Source organism: Austrofundulus limnaeus, unplaced genomic scaffold (genome assembly GCF_001266775.1).
Source record: "Austrofundulus limnaeus strain Quisiro unplaced genomic scaffold, Austrofundulus_limnaeus-1.0 Scaffold161, whole genome shotgun sequence".
Classification (NCBI taxonomy): Eukaryota; Metazoa; Chordata; class Actinopteri; order Cyprinodontiformes; family Rivulidae; genus Austrofundulus; species Austrofundulus limnaeus.
In genome coordinates, this window is record NW_013952563.1 from 986,760 (window position 1) to 1,001,413 (window position 14,654).

At 41.4% G+C, this 14,654-nt stretch overlaps 1 protein-coding gene across 5 annotated transcripts in view; it reads left to right on the top strand.

Annotated features, from left to right (window-relative positions):
- Nucleotides 1-14,654, top strand: part of oxr1a (oxidation resistance 1a) — a 191,866-nt gene that overhangs the window by 111,090 nt on the left and 66,122 nt on the right. For 4 of the 5 annotated variants that reach the window (XM_014017107.1, XM_014017109.1, XM_014017108.1 and 1 more), the window contains one exon: nucleotides 2,065-2,147. In XM_014017107.1, the coding sequence (XP_013872561.1) occupies nucleotides 2,065-2,147 (83 nt within the window). Of the gene's footprint in view, nucleotides 1-1,698; nucleotides 1,742-2,064; nucleotides 2,148-14,654 lie in introns of those variants that run through there. The other variant, XM_014017111.1, reaches the window with a different exon arrangement.

Sequence of the window (14,654 nt, forward strand, 5' to 3'; positions counted from 1 at the left end):
GGCCTAACCCCACCCCTCGCACTGTGACTGCTGGATATGGGCACCAGTGACCCACGTGACCCTGAAAGAAATAAGCGTGCACAGAAAATGGATGGATTTTATTGATTTATTACACTTACACATTACGCTTTTATAATTATTAGTTGTAAAACGGTCACCAGGCAATATTATCGTTTATCGCAATAAATTTTGAGACAATTAATCGCCCAGCAAAATTTGTTATCGTGACAGGCCTAGGTGGGGTACACCCTGGACAGGTCGCAAGTCCATCACAGGGACACACATAGAGACAAACGAGACAAATAACCATTCACTCTCTCACTCACACCAAGGGACAATTTAGAGTTATCAATTAACCTAACAGTCATGTTTTTAGTCTGTGGGAGGAAGCCGGAGGAACCGGAGAGAACACGCAAACTCTACCCAGAAAGGTCCCCGTGCCGGGATTTGAACCGGCAACCTTCTTGCTGAGAGGCATCAGCTCKACCAACTGACTACACCCAAAGGCATAGTCAGATTGATAACTGCAACTGTTTATTAGCCTCTCCTTTACACAGGATGATGACCCCACTGAATCTCCATGACTTGGCAAATTTTAGGTTACTCTTGAAGGCAGTTATGACTCTGCTAAACTCTTGGCAACCCTGATATACTGTATGATATAATGATATAGTTTCAGCTAAATATATTAGGTTAAAGTAAAGTCACAGTCATTTGTAAATGGGGGAACAAAATGAAACATTTAGAGGTTTTAGTCAACAAAAATCAAAGTGAGTAACCTTCCTCCACACTTACTCTTTTGGGTGTTTACTTTCCACATTTCTTTAGAAGCCCTTTGAACAATGGTTCCTAAGGTCATTTAACTAATGGTTCCCAAGGTCATTTAACCAATGGTTCCTAAGACTATTTTAGCTAATGGTTTCTAATGCCATTTAACTAATGGTTCCAATGGCCATATAACCAACATTTCCTAAGACCATTTAACCAACAGTTCCTAAGGTCATTAACTAATGGTTCCTAAGGCTATTTAACCAACGGTTCCTAAGTCCATTTGGTTCCTCTTAAAGATGAGGACCAAAATCAGCCTCTTTGTGACAGGTTCCCTATCCTCACAAGTAATTTTGCCTGTCCTTTTCCTATCTGACGGCTTTCAGTATTCCATCCTCCCCCTTGCCTTCATCTCCATGCCCTCACCCAGCCTTCCCAGCTTTCTTAATAGGCTTACTTCCATCGTTCTCTTTCACCATTAACCTCCCTATCATATGCAGCCCTGAAGCTGTTCATCCTGTATCAAATTATTTTTGTTGTTTTAAAATCTCAACAGTTTCTGTTCTCCACCTTTTGCCTTAAATGCCCTCCCCTAACATATATTTTCAGCTATACTTTGCTGCCCCTTTTTATGTTGCTTTACATTTCAGTCAAACCAGTAAGTAAACAATAGAAAAGTAAGTTGCAATTGAAATTTTTAAAATGGTCACATTTGCTCATATTTACAGTCAACCTCTTTATAAGCTGTCAATTTCTTGGAGCATGCCTCCATTACCCAACCAGCATGTAGCACTGAACCCTCCCTTTTCCATCCACCCTCTGTTTTAGCCCCCACTCTGCTTCCTCTCTCTTTCCTGCTTCAGCGTATCCTGCTTCCCATCTGAATCCATATCCTCCTCCTCCTCTCAGACTCACAACCAGAGCAGATCTTCATCGGCTGCCCTGATGGAGGTCAGCCTGCTCCACATTGATCGTGAGTGCCAAAAGGGCTAGGAAGGCAAGGTGAAGCGCATTCAATGGCTGTCATTTCRTTATRTGGTGGGCAAGGAGGAGRAGAGGGAGGGAGAGGAAGGCAGAGCAAGGAGAGGACAGTGTGATAGAGAGAGAGCAGCGGGATAGAAGCAGAGCAAGAGAGAGAAAGTGCTCCGGCACTCACAGCTCACATCGCTGGCTGGCTTGCCTGCTCACTGTTGACGAATGAGCTGTCTTCCCACAGGGCTGGGAAACGGCAGCTTGTGACAAGCTGGGGAGAGAGGAACATGAATGTAATGCGTACCTTGCCTCGTTTGCTTTCAGATACTGGCCAGAAGAAGACTCCAGAAAAGAAGGATGGGAGGCGCTTATCATTCCAGAGACCCAAAGGAACCATAGAATATTCWGTGAGTAACATGCAGCCAACTCCGCTCTGTCTCTGTGCTGATGTCCTTATGTGTTAAAATGCTTTCTGTTCTRCTCCTGCTGTGCGCTGTGGGTTTGTGTGTGTCTGCAGCTGGTACTTTGTTGGTTTGACCAGCTCCAGCAGTATTCAGGATGCAGCAGTTGTTTGTGTTTTGAAAGAATTGTTGGATGGTAGCTCWTTATTAATGAGGAGAATCGTTTTATGGATTTTTCTAGTTCACCACGTGCACCTCGTTCTGAGGCTGTTTACATGAAGAGCACTGTGTATTTGTAAACAAACATGCAGCATAGCTGTTAGATATCCTGAGGGAAATTAGTACCCTCTGTCACAGATCCCAGTGCAGCACTGCATTGCTTAACTCCATTTTGCATGTTGACATATTAGAAGGAGACAGGGAATTGTGACAGCTCTGGTTATTCCTCAAGCTGCTTAAGATCAGACCAGACAGACATGAGGGCTGGCAGGATGTGTTATTTGTTTTTCCACTTGTTCTCTGTGCTGCAAAGCAGCGAGCATTCCACCACACAGCTCCGTGTGTTTGCGAATGACCTTCCAACTGCGTTGTCATTTCTATTGATTTAGCTGTTGTGTGGAAGGAGGGGAGGGTGAGAATACAGGGAGAGAGAGAGAGAGAGAGAGAGGGAGGGAGGGAGATGGAGAGAGAAAGACAGCGGATCCTGTTCTCAGGCATGAACTGAATGAAGCTCTCTGCTTTGCCTGGTTATGTTCTTCAAATGACCCTGAAATCCAGCTGAAGACGAGCGTCTTTTTCTCGCCTACTCTGTAGCAGCTGAGAGGAGTGGGACTGCATATGTGATCAGAGGAAGTGAGGGACGTAGGGAGTGTATAGTTTGTGGTCTGTTGTCATTCCGATCCTTGCTTCCGGTTCCCCTCAATCTCATCAGTCCCTATGTTGCCAGGTCTCCTCAAATTGACCCCGTCAGGAAGAKCACTCGTRCCACCTGTCAGTCATTTCAGACATACTGATTGACAAGGCCCCTGTTTACCTCACAAAGGCTTGAACAAACTTGTGCATTACAACATGGTATTTATAAAAGCCAATACACTGTAGCATGGCCCTGAAACAAACCAAAGGACCCGAGTCAGAAAGACGGACATAAATGCTGATGATAAAGGACAGGAGGGAGGCGTGAATTCATATGGCATACTAATCTGGTTCCAGTCAGCCATCATTCTTTCTCCATGTTTCCTCCGTATAACCCCCTGCAAAATTACTGATAGTGTGATGGATGGATAGAGCGCTGCCATTGGTTTTGTCCTGCGACTTGACATGCTGCAGCGGCACAAAGAGGAGAAACTCAGGGCCGCAAAGAGTCACTATAACCGAACGTATGAGACAACGTCCCATTGATCGAAAGACAGCTTTATCTAAAACTCATCTYCCGCACCGGGGGTGCACAGCCAATGTTTCCTTTTTTCACTCGACGACAGATAAGTTTATAAATATCGCCTGGCATCCACAGGAAGAAGGAGAATTTCCTCCTGTGCTTCCTTATCATTATGATCCCCCCCCTTCCCCCGGTGCACACACACACACACCTTTACCTCACACACGCAAGCTTTTTTTTTGTATTGAGAAATAACCTGTGCAGCTGCAACCCATCTGCCTAGACACTGATAACGCCAGTCCATTCAGATATGTCCAGCTGTTGGCTGACCTGCATCCAATTAAAGAGTGTTTAAAGTGTCTGTGAACAAACGAGACAGATAAGGAGAAATAAAGATGTAGACAGAAAGGGGCAAAGAGTCATGCAAGGATGAGTCACATCATGTGGCTGTGTGGAGGGGAGGGGACGTGAGGCCTGACAAACAGCCCTGTGAGAACTGTTTGTCTGTCAAAGTAAAAACAAAAAACAAAAGAAGAAGAAGAATATTGAGGGCACAGGCCACACAATTTGCTCCAGACACCACGGTCCTTTATGCTTCAGTTTGGGTTGTTTAAAACTAAACAGACTTCTTCACAATCCAAAGGATGTGTTGACAAGTTTTGGCTTGGTTCGTTGTATCTAATTTGTTGTTTTGCACTTTATTTCACTACCAGCATTTCTTTTTMTAAAGAGTAATTAATCTTGGCTGTGGAAATATTTGTAAAGTCAAAATATGCAGGAAGTGAGAGGCGTCATAAGCAAAGTGCACCTTCAGTTTTTAGTAACTAATGACTTTTTGCTAATGCATCTTGTTTAAGTTTGTTGCGTCCTATCATTCTCTTTATAACCTATTGTTGTGCAATTGTTTTTAARGAGAAAACTGAGAATAAAATGATGGTGTTGCCCATGTGGTATTAATAGCTTTTGGCATTACAACAAGCAGCATTTACGTCTAGCAAAATTCTCACCACCTCGCTCATCTTATCATGTACTCTCATTTCTCCTGGGAAAGTCTCAGCTTTTTTTATTTTTTTGTTTTTGGTTCTGATTCTAGTTAAATTCAGAAGTTATTGGACTGCCCTACATTTCAAGTGAAATGTAGTCTCCAATTTTCCCAGAGGTTTTGTGTTGTGATCATAGATTGTTTTATTTAATTTACTTTAATCAAACCAGAAATTGTGTCTAACCTTTAATAAATATTGGGCCTTTCAACACATCTGGATAAGCCACTTGCTCAGTTGATCCTATCTGGGTGTGTCCTACTTGCTTAACATTTAAGACCTCAGTTTTTCTCTTCAACAAAGGCTGCCACAACAAAGTGATTTATATATACATCCTGGACAGACTGCCAGTCTATCACTGGCTACAGGCAAAAACAAAACAAACATTCAAACAAAATATTTTGGCCTAAAACTGCTCACCCACAATCCTTTATGGTTAAATACATCACTTTCTGCTGATATGGCACAATAAGCCTCTCATTGCGTGTTGTATAGTGCCACTTAAAAACAGTTTGAAAGAGAGGACTGTCTGGATATATGAATTGCATCCCAAGAGGCAAAATGGAAGCTCAGTGTTCATTATTTAGTCTTTCTGGCCAAGAACATAAGTAGTTTAAAACCCTGTGTTCTAGTTAGTTGTAGAAAAGCAGAAATGTCTGCTAGCTTCTATTAAAAATAACCTCGGATTAGCTTGGAGACATGTTAGTGCAAGAGATTTTCAGCCCTGGTAGCAATGTGGCCACAGGGATTGGAAGGTCAGTCGGTCACTTGGTCAATTGAGAAGCCAGTCAGTCGTTTTATTACTTCGGTTCAGGTTGTTAAGATTGCAGTGAAAATTGGAACAAAAATTTGTCACATCCAGAGGATAAATCTAGTCGACTAGTGTTCCATTCAGTTTTCATCCATGTGAAAGAAATTAAAGTTGACATTTATTCTGTGTAAAACACCAACATTCCCAAGTTCCCAAATAATCTGGTCTCATATGTTTGATCTCTGTATTACTCATTGCTTCCATGAGGTTGACAGATAAAATTATACGTCAAATGTATGTGGCTGTGATGCGGTGGAAGGGCAGCCAACTTGGGACCAGAAAGTCACAGGCTTGATTCCCCGCCATGCCCACATGTCGTGGTGTCCTTGAGCAAGACATCCACTCCCTAACTGCTTCCCAGGTGCTCAAATACAGTATGTAGCTGGCTGCTGTGCCGCTCAAGTGCATCTCACATGTAATGGGCCAAAAGCAGAGTGCAAATTTTGTCACTGTTTGGAAATGTCCACTGATGACATTATATAGCACTTTATATGTCAACAAACATAAAATGGACATAAAATTTAGTCAACACATTTAATGACAGTGCTTGAAAAAATGAAGAATGGGGTAAAACAAACGTTGGAAATCTATTGTATAGATCAGTGTTTTCAACCCTGGTCCTCAAGGCACACTGCCCTGCATGTTTTAGAGGTTCCCCTGCTTTGRCACACCTGATTCAGATGATTAACAGGCTTTTGTTGAACTGCAGTCAGTTACCAATTGAAATCAGTTGTGGTGAAGCAGGGAAACCTCTAAAACATGCAGGGCAGTGTGCCTTGAGGACCGGGGTTGAAAAACACTTCAGTGTCTTTTGGGGAGAAAAGAAAACTTTTAAATATTAAGAGTTGTTTGGACATAAATCATAAAGTGTATGTTTAGGTAAATACACTAAGATTTAAAAAGTTTCAGGTTTTATTGTGGGTCCTTTTTGTGTGAAGTTTGTTCTCATTGTGTATATCTGGGTTTTCTCATCCCAGAGTCCAGAAACATGCATGTTAAATTAACTTGTGATTCTACGTTGATTTTTAACTCTGAGTGTTTGTCTCCTTGTCTCTGTGTTGACCCTGTGGTTGACTAGGCTCCCTGCTCCCTTCTACAGAATGGCTGAAAAGAAAATTTTGAGTTTAATATTCACAGCAGATTGGTTGTTGTTAGTAACATTGTAGCCAGGTGACTCTATGTCACGTCTTTAAGTTTAGTGGATCTCTACTGAGCTGCAAGAAGGAAGGCACTGTGTCCATTAGAACAGAGGTTCTCAAACTACCAGGGGTCTGTGAGAGGTAACTTGGGGGTCCTTAAAAAATTTCACTAAGTTATTAATTTGGTTTTTATTTTAAAAAATGCATGGAGAACAATGAACTAATAAAACAAACATAATAAACTAAATAAAAAATAAATATTCCCATGGCATTTAGGGGTTGAAATGACAATAAATTTTCTTTTAAAACAGCATGGGGTTTATGAGGGGGTCCCTGGAATTTTTTTTGCCCTTGTAAGGGGTCCCCAGACCCAAACGGTTTGAGAACCCCTACAGTAGAGGACTTGAGGGACAATGAGTCATAGACCAAACACCAGGGGCCTCATGTACAAAGACTTGCGTGGATTTCTTACTGAAACCTGACATACGGTCAAATCCAGAAAACGGCATACGCACAAAAAAATCCAAATGTATCAAACTGTGCGTACGCCTGAATCCACGCACATTGCTTTTGTACATCACAGTTAACGTGGAACTGAGCGCAGGTAAGACACCTCCCCTGACACGCCTTCATTAACATATGTTAAACAGATGCAAATTACTTCCTGCGTGTGTGAAGGACACATTTGAGTGTTCCCTGCGTGATCAGAAATGATTTCTAATGTCATAAAAATAATGAATTACATATGAGTGTGAAAAAAAATCCTAAGTAAAAATAGGAATAAAACATGTTTATCACGCTAAGAACGAGTGATTGTGCGCACGCTGCTGTGTTGCGCAACCGGCATCCATCCATTGAGTCTGAAAATATTAACTTTGCGCACGAGTTTATTACCATAATTACTGTAAATACAGAGGAACTTAAATGTTTGGTAGAACATAGATCTTAGTTTGTTTCATAGCTGATATGAAGAAACGAGTCTCTGTGTCTCAGAGAGTTCACATGACGTGATGTGATGTTGGAGAGTCCACACAAACGCTGCGCACCGCAGCCTTTGTACGCAGTCTGTTTGTCTGTCAAGCTTTTGCTCTCCTACTTACAGCATTTTCACAAGTTATAAAGTGTACTTCTACATGTCATTTTGGAGAAATCTACAACAATGTAAACGCCAAGTATGAAACATATTGCTGGCGAGGGTGTGCGCGCTCCAGAGAGCGACCATAACTCAGCCTTTAGAATCATGTGGATGAGACGATTCCATTGGTCATGACTCTGCTTTGGGTGGACTGGACTGAGTCCCGATCAGTCTGCCAGCTCCCTCTGGAAAGCTCCTGTGGAACCCCAGTTCAATCGCTGCTGCTGCACATGCACGTGGCTACTCGCTGCATCGCGCTCCCAGAGCGCAGCAGTGCCAAACTAAAAAAATGATTTTTCCTCAAATGCCTGATGAGCCACTCGTCATCAGAAATTTCTATCTGTTTAGAATAAAAGCTCTGCGTGTTTCACTATTTATTATATCCTCCAGTAAGGCTGAATCCGTTCCTGTTAAATGAATTTTTGGCACAACTTTGCTCGTCCTTTATTTAACTGTGTCCATGTGGATGTAATAATTGTTAATCATGTGAGTCTGSTGTGAACAATAATCATTTTTACATCATGAACAGTTTCTCAGAATCACCTCTAAGTGTCGCCAATGGAACCAGAAACACAGAAACATGCGTACACCAGCCCTGGAGTTGGAATGGGGCTGCGCACATTTCCACGTTCAGTTGATTTTTGATACATACGGAGTTTTGCGTGGATAATGACGTACGCAAGGTTTTTGCGCGTACGCACCATTGTTACATGAGGCCCCAGGTATGTGAGGAAGCGCACACATCGGTGGCAAACTTACCTCTACACCCTGCTTACAATCAGTCACCCTGATTGCATTATTCAGTGCTGAGCTGCAGAGGAGATCCCACAGTTTGAGCTCTTTGAGAGCTCCCTGTCTGTGAGCTGGAGAACAAGTCAATAAATGATAGTGAGACTATGGGACTGGAAGGGTGTGTGGATAGGTTTTGAAGAAGTAAARGTTTGATATTAAAAATTGTGCAATAAGTTTTTTTTGTTTTACCATGAAGTGCTTCAATGTATCATGCATAAAGTACAGATTCATGTTGTTACACACAGKTGGTTGAGTTTAAAGTATTCTCAGACAAAGCAAGGGGGCAGATCATCATGATAAATTTGAGATTAGGTTCTGTATGAGCCTGAACTGTAAATCATCAACACACTACAGTACACCTCATACAAAACCTCCCAATGTGGCTCATCAAATCTTGTCGAGCTCTTGAAGCAGGACGGTGGGACCTCACATTTTGGGGTGGAAAAAGACAGAAGGAGGCAGAAGTACAGACTAGAGTCTGATTTAAGTAGCAGGTGATCCAAATCAAAAAGACAATCTATTGTCAGATGGGGACGACCAAGAGTCAAGTTACTCAAGTGACCGTGGCGCATGCCATGTCCAATAGAGCGATGCATGTGAAAGTGTGCAGCTGAGAAACCAAAACTTTGCTGAAACCTTTTCACTGTTTGTACTTGTAGATAGTCGGGTTTCATCATCCTCTCAATGTTCCACCAGGGTCCTGGCAGAGCCACCCCGAGGACCTCACTAAGCCACTCAGTTTGTAGAGGCGACATACTTGACTCAGTGTTTTTTTTTTTTATTACTGCTATTCATTTGAACCCCTGTTTTGGGTCTTTTTGGGGGGGGGGGGTGAAAAGACTTGTTTAGTTTGTCTCAGTGGCAGTTTGTAAAGCCTATTTCCAAGCACGACACAGTCATTTTGTTGATTTAGTGGAAACTTTCCCACTTAAGCAAGAGCCTCTCAACATCATACAGTATTACCTCAACAAAAAAAGTTTGCTGTAGAACATGAGGGAAAAACAGTTTATTAGATTTTTTTAATCGATGTGCATCTAATTCCACAGCTGCAATAGTGTTTCCTTCCTTGTTTATGTTATACTTTCAGTTTAAATAAATTAAAGGTATGTGAGGTGAGATTTAGATCTAGAATGTGTAATTGGTAGGTCTACAAAAAACGAAAACAAAACAACCAGTATACCCTCTCTCTGCTTGTTTGAAACTTCCTCAAACAAAAATTTCTTTATTTCTATCTAGCACAGTTTGTTTTCTTCAAAGAAAAAAATATTCTGTTGCTCAGAATTGTATTTTTCATCTTGGTTCAAATCAGATACAGACAAACCACAGATATTAGCAGACACGTCCCAGAATCCCAAAAGCAGCTTGGCTCTCTGCTTTGCTAAAAATTTGCAGCTGTTCAATTTTTTTTGGCAGAAACTCCTTCAAGTTTCCAACCAATCCTGGATGCGTCATTAAACTCAGAAACAAACAAACAAAAAAAATCTAGTCAACTTTTTAAATGAAAACACACCATGTATGGTTTCTCAGTTGTTGTGACATCATTGTGCTGTTATAAACCCAATGCTTTAAGGTCAGAATTAAATGAATAAATTAATGGCAGTGTTTCATGTTGTGGCTGTGATAATTCTGTGTAGTTTACATGTTTTGGGTTTTTCCAGGTGCTCTAATTTCCTTCCACAGACTAAAAACAACCTGGATGAGTTCATTTAAACCCTAAATTTAATTGAGTCTAATTCATTTAAGAAAAATGGTTGTTTGTCTTTATGTGGTCCTGGGATAGATTTCTCTCCAGCGTGTACCTTACCCCTCGTACAATGACCGCTGGTAATGGACACCAGCCAGCCCCCACCTCCAACCCAGCATGGAAAAGCAGGTAAAAAAGATGAATGGATGACCTTACTCTCACACTAGTGGAAGATAAGGACACCTTTAAGTAGAAAAAAATATGAATAGTGCACATGAACTCTGCCCAGACACACCCAACTTGTTTGGTATTTTTATTTCTTACTGAGCCCTCCTTGGCTCTGCTGGTTCTGGTGTCATTAGGTCCACGGGGTTCTGTCAGCACATCAGTGAAAAAGGCCATTGCAGCCTGATGTATTGAAGCAGCACGTCTGACCTTGTCTTAAAAAAGAATCCTTCAGGGCTTGAACGTGAGACGGCAAACTTGCTTTGTGTCACATTAAAGTGGCTGGAATAATGTGACTTGTTCCCATGTCACTTGTAGCAGCTCTAAATTTAGGTCTGCAAATGATCAGCAAGGGTGTAGTTGCACACACAATACACATACCATTAGGTAGTGACAACAAAGTCACCATGGCAACTGTCATGCTAAAGCTGGGCCTCAGCGCTCCGTATGAAACAAAGACTGAGATGCTCTGAGATGGCATCATAAAGTGATCAAACCACACAACATACAGGTAAATCAATAAAATTTGTTTTTCTTATTTGATTGTCCTCAAAACAGAAACATGTCCTGCATAAAATGAAATACTATTTATCAACTCAACAAGGGATGTCCATTATTGAGCCTTTTTTATACCATGACACTTTATTGAGCCAAGAACTCCTTGGTTGTTTGTCCAGACTGTCCTTGTCRAACATCCTCTCTTTCTCAACATGGCAACCGATATCTGAATGTCAAGATGACTTCCACATCCACCAACCCCACCCTTCACCACACTTAAAGGGGTGTCACGCTAAACGGAAAGAAATTTAATTATTCATCCCAGTTTGAAATGATTAATGGATATTATTGATCCAGAGGTTCCACCTGTCATTAGTGGCCATAATCCTGATTGTGATTACACTTGTTTTCCCCTCCCCACTGTCCTTCTGTCAGTGTGTCAATAACAGGTCTTTATCAGCAGGTTGTGTGTACTTCCTGCTCTCCTCTGCCACCTTAGAGTTATATATAGCTTCTTTTACTGTACAATCAATTGTTGCATCCCTTCGCTTTGGTGGAGTCAGGTGTACTGTGCCAAAGTTTTAAACCATCCCTCATTTATTTTGCTTAAATTTATAAAATAACATTTCTCCTCTTTACGAACAGAAACACCAGATCTTTCTCCTCCAACGTCAACTGAAAATAAGCATCCACCCTGACRACGTGCTGTCTGTGATTCTGACTGAGTGTGACGTGTGCTGCAGTGGGACGACTTATCAGGATTTACCCCCCATGGGTTCTCTTTTGAGAATAAATAGTCGGTGAGAGAAAAAAAAAACATCTCAAACTAAAAGCACTCGGAGAGTGCAAACCTCCGCCAAGTCCAATTTCCCCCATCCTGTAATAGAGTTAATGCACAAAAGCAGAGATGGAAACACATTTGCCGAATAAGTTCTGACGTAGCAAACATTTAAGCAGGCAGTATGCATGGAATTTCTTCCCGGTGGAGTCCAATGTGGGAAAAAAAAAGGAAAAAATCAGACTCGTCACCCGACGTTATTGTTGAAAGCTTTCGCATCGGTGCTACGTGATTCAAAAWAGCAGTTTTCATCGCGCGTCTAATCACACAGACACACACATGTCTTCCTATCTTTGTGAGGACCACACACAGCGGTCACAACCACGCTCTGCGCATTCTTTTTTCCCCAAAGTTTTGCGAGAGATGGATAAAGTAGCCTGGTTTAAACCAGACCCTGTCCTTCACTTTGCTTCGTACAAGGGTCTGGACTTGCTGCATAGAGAGTCGATTTCTTGCAGGAGGTGTGGCCTCTGCTGAAGTTTAAAATGATTGGATCAGTTGGCTGCGACGTATGAGAGGAGAGAATTACTGAGCCAAACAAGACGACTGTAAATGAGAGCTGCTGCTTTGTCAGACAAATTTAATTTAATTTGGAAGCCTTATCAACACAGACTGGCTTCATTCACTTCCTCTACTGCCGTATGCTAAAATAACTAGCAGACACTGCGCAGAACATCGACGTCATTCAAAACTCTGCCTTCTGTTTGCTGATTGGCCCAGGTAAAATAAACTACAAGCAGACACTGCGCAGAAAATTGACGTTCTGTTCTCTGATTGGCCTGGCTAAAAATCTGCCAGCGAAATCCATCTCAATGGGAGAAGTCCCAGACGGAGCAGTGAAGGGAAACTAGAATTGAGCGGAGCTATGTAGGAAGGCAAGGGCCAGGCTATGGGTAGAGGGGCGCACAAATAGCTCTCAACTTGATCTGGCCTCATTTAAATAATAATAAAAATGAAAAAACAAACAACCTCAGAGTCTGAAGTCCACCGCGTCACTCCTCTTCCTCAATCTTCATCGATCTGTGTACAAGCCTACCGACAATGTGGTGTTTTTGAGGAAATGGGAAAAATAGGTTTCATGGTGCAGTCACGCACTTTGTAGTCACAAAACGTTCTATAATTGCGCACCAAATGCATAAAAATGCGCACATTATGGCAAGAATTATTCATCATTACATCTGGTTTTAACATTACTTTTATAAAGTATGAAGTCCAAACACTGAAAGCTGTCACAGGTTTTTACAGAAGCCCTGTGAAAGCATCACAGCTTTGCCAATCTGAGAGGATGAAAAGAAAAAAGTTCCTGTATCCACATCGTGATCCAGAACATCACCAAGATTTAATGGTGTGTTACTTGTGCCAGAATCCACATGTGGTGTAAATGTCATGACAATTTTTCCACAAGTTTTTGAGTAATTTTGTCCACAGACAGAACAACAGAACGATAGACAGATCGACAGACAGACATACGTGACCGAAARCATTACCTCGCCGATGGCGGAGGTAATTATGACGAGATCCCCCATCTCACATTTTGTTGAAGTATAGAGGACCACTCTGGTTGGTTTTTCTCATTTGAAATAAATGGCTTCCTTTASCCCACTATTAAATGATCTGTCTTCTCTGTCCAAATATGAACACTCAGTTTAGAATTTAGAAAGCTCCTGTGACGTAAAACGATAGCTGTGTTGCTTCATGGCTCATCTGTATAAAGTGATTATTAGGTCTAAAACRCCGTCTTAAGCAGATTATTTTGACACAATTTTTTGTGCCTAGATCAGCCCCCGCCTTGCTTTGCCAATGTTTGCTTCACTGAATGCAAGACATTTATAGTCATACAGACTGGTTGGGACCCAGCTCTGTGGACTGCCACAGCTTCTACTTTATGTAAAAGCCAGCAGGTTGAGGTAAAGCTAAGTCTCTGTGGGCCAAAATGTGACCTCTGACTTTCTTTTGAATTGGCCAATGTAAAGTAATCTAAAAAGACAATGTTAAGCTGCATCATGTCTGTCATCATGACGCTGATCTCCCTGACACCTCCTACCCTGTATGAAGCAGGAAATTTCTCAGTCACACTGTTCTTGTCTGAATGAACAGTACGACTCCCTTTACGGCACTGATAAGCTGGCAAGTCTTATACTGTAGATCCTCACTGCTGTAGCAAATATGTCCAGGAGCAGTTAAAAGTGAGTCTCGCAACAAAGAGTTTTAGATGGGAGAACAGCTGTCATCACATCCTACTTTTTTTGTTGTGGTTCAGCTTCAGTAATCTTTCTTCTGCAGCTACTGTAAATCAAAGGCACCAAGGTGTTTCCCACCGCAGCCAGCCACAAAATATACTCAATTTCATTGACAAAATTCAACAAAAACCTTAGACCACTGTTCACATATAAAGCTTAAAACATCTCAGGTTTGAGTCTGATCTCAACGACTTGGTTGTTTTACAGCCTCCATTTATCTTAATCTCAGCTTTGATTAACTCGTTGAATTAAATCAAGCCTGATGAACAAGAAGTATAAATTTAAAGATATCATGAGTGCTTCTGAAGTATGATGGATGCTGCCTAATTTGATTTGTTTTTCAGAAAGTGATCCAATTAACATTTAATCAAGCCAAATAATGCAGTCAGCTGGAAATGCCTCTGCTTACTGCATGTTTCTGCTTTGACGTTTCAAGGAAATTGTTAAAAAAAAACAGGCCTCCAGTTGTACAGCAGAGAACGCATAAATCAGGACTTTCTTCTGCCTGTTTAACATTATTAGTGAAAAGTACAACTTTGTTACATAAAAATTTATTTATGCAGTAAAAGTAAAGAATTTAAGTTTGTCAAAATGCTGCAAAATGTTTATAATAAAAAATAGTAATTTGTGTAATAATTATAGGTGTTTATGGAAAGGTATAGGCACCACCGGCGTAATTTACACGGGGGATAGGGGGGTTATAACCCCCCCAATAATTTGATCCAGTCAATATAAC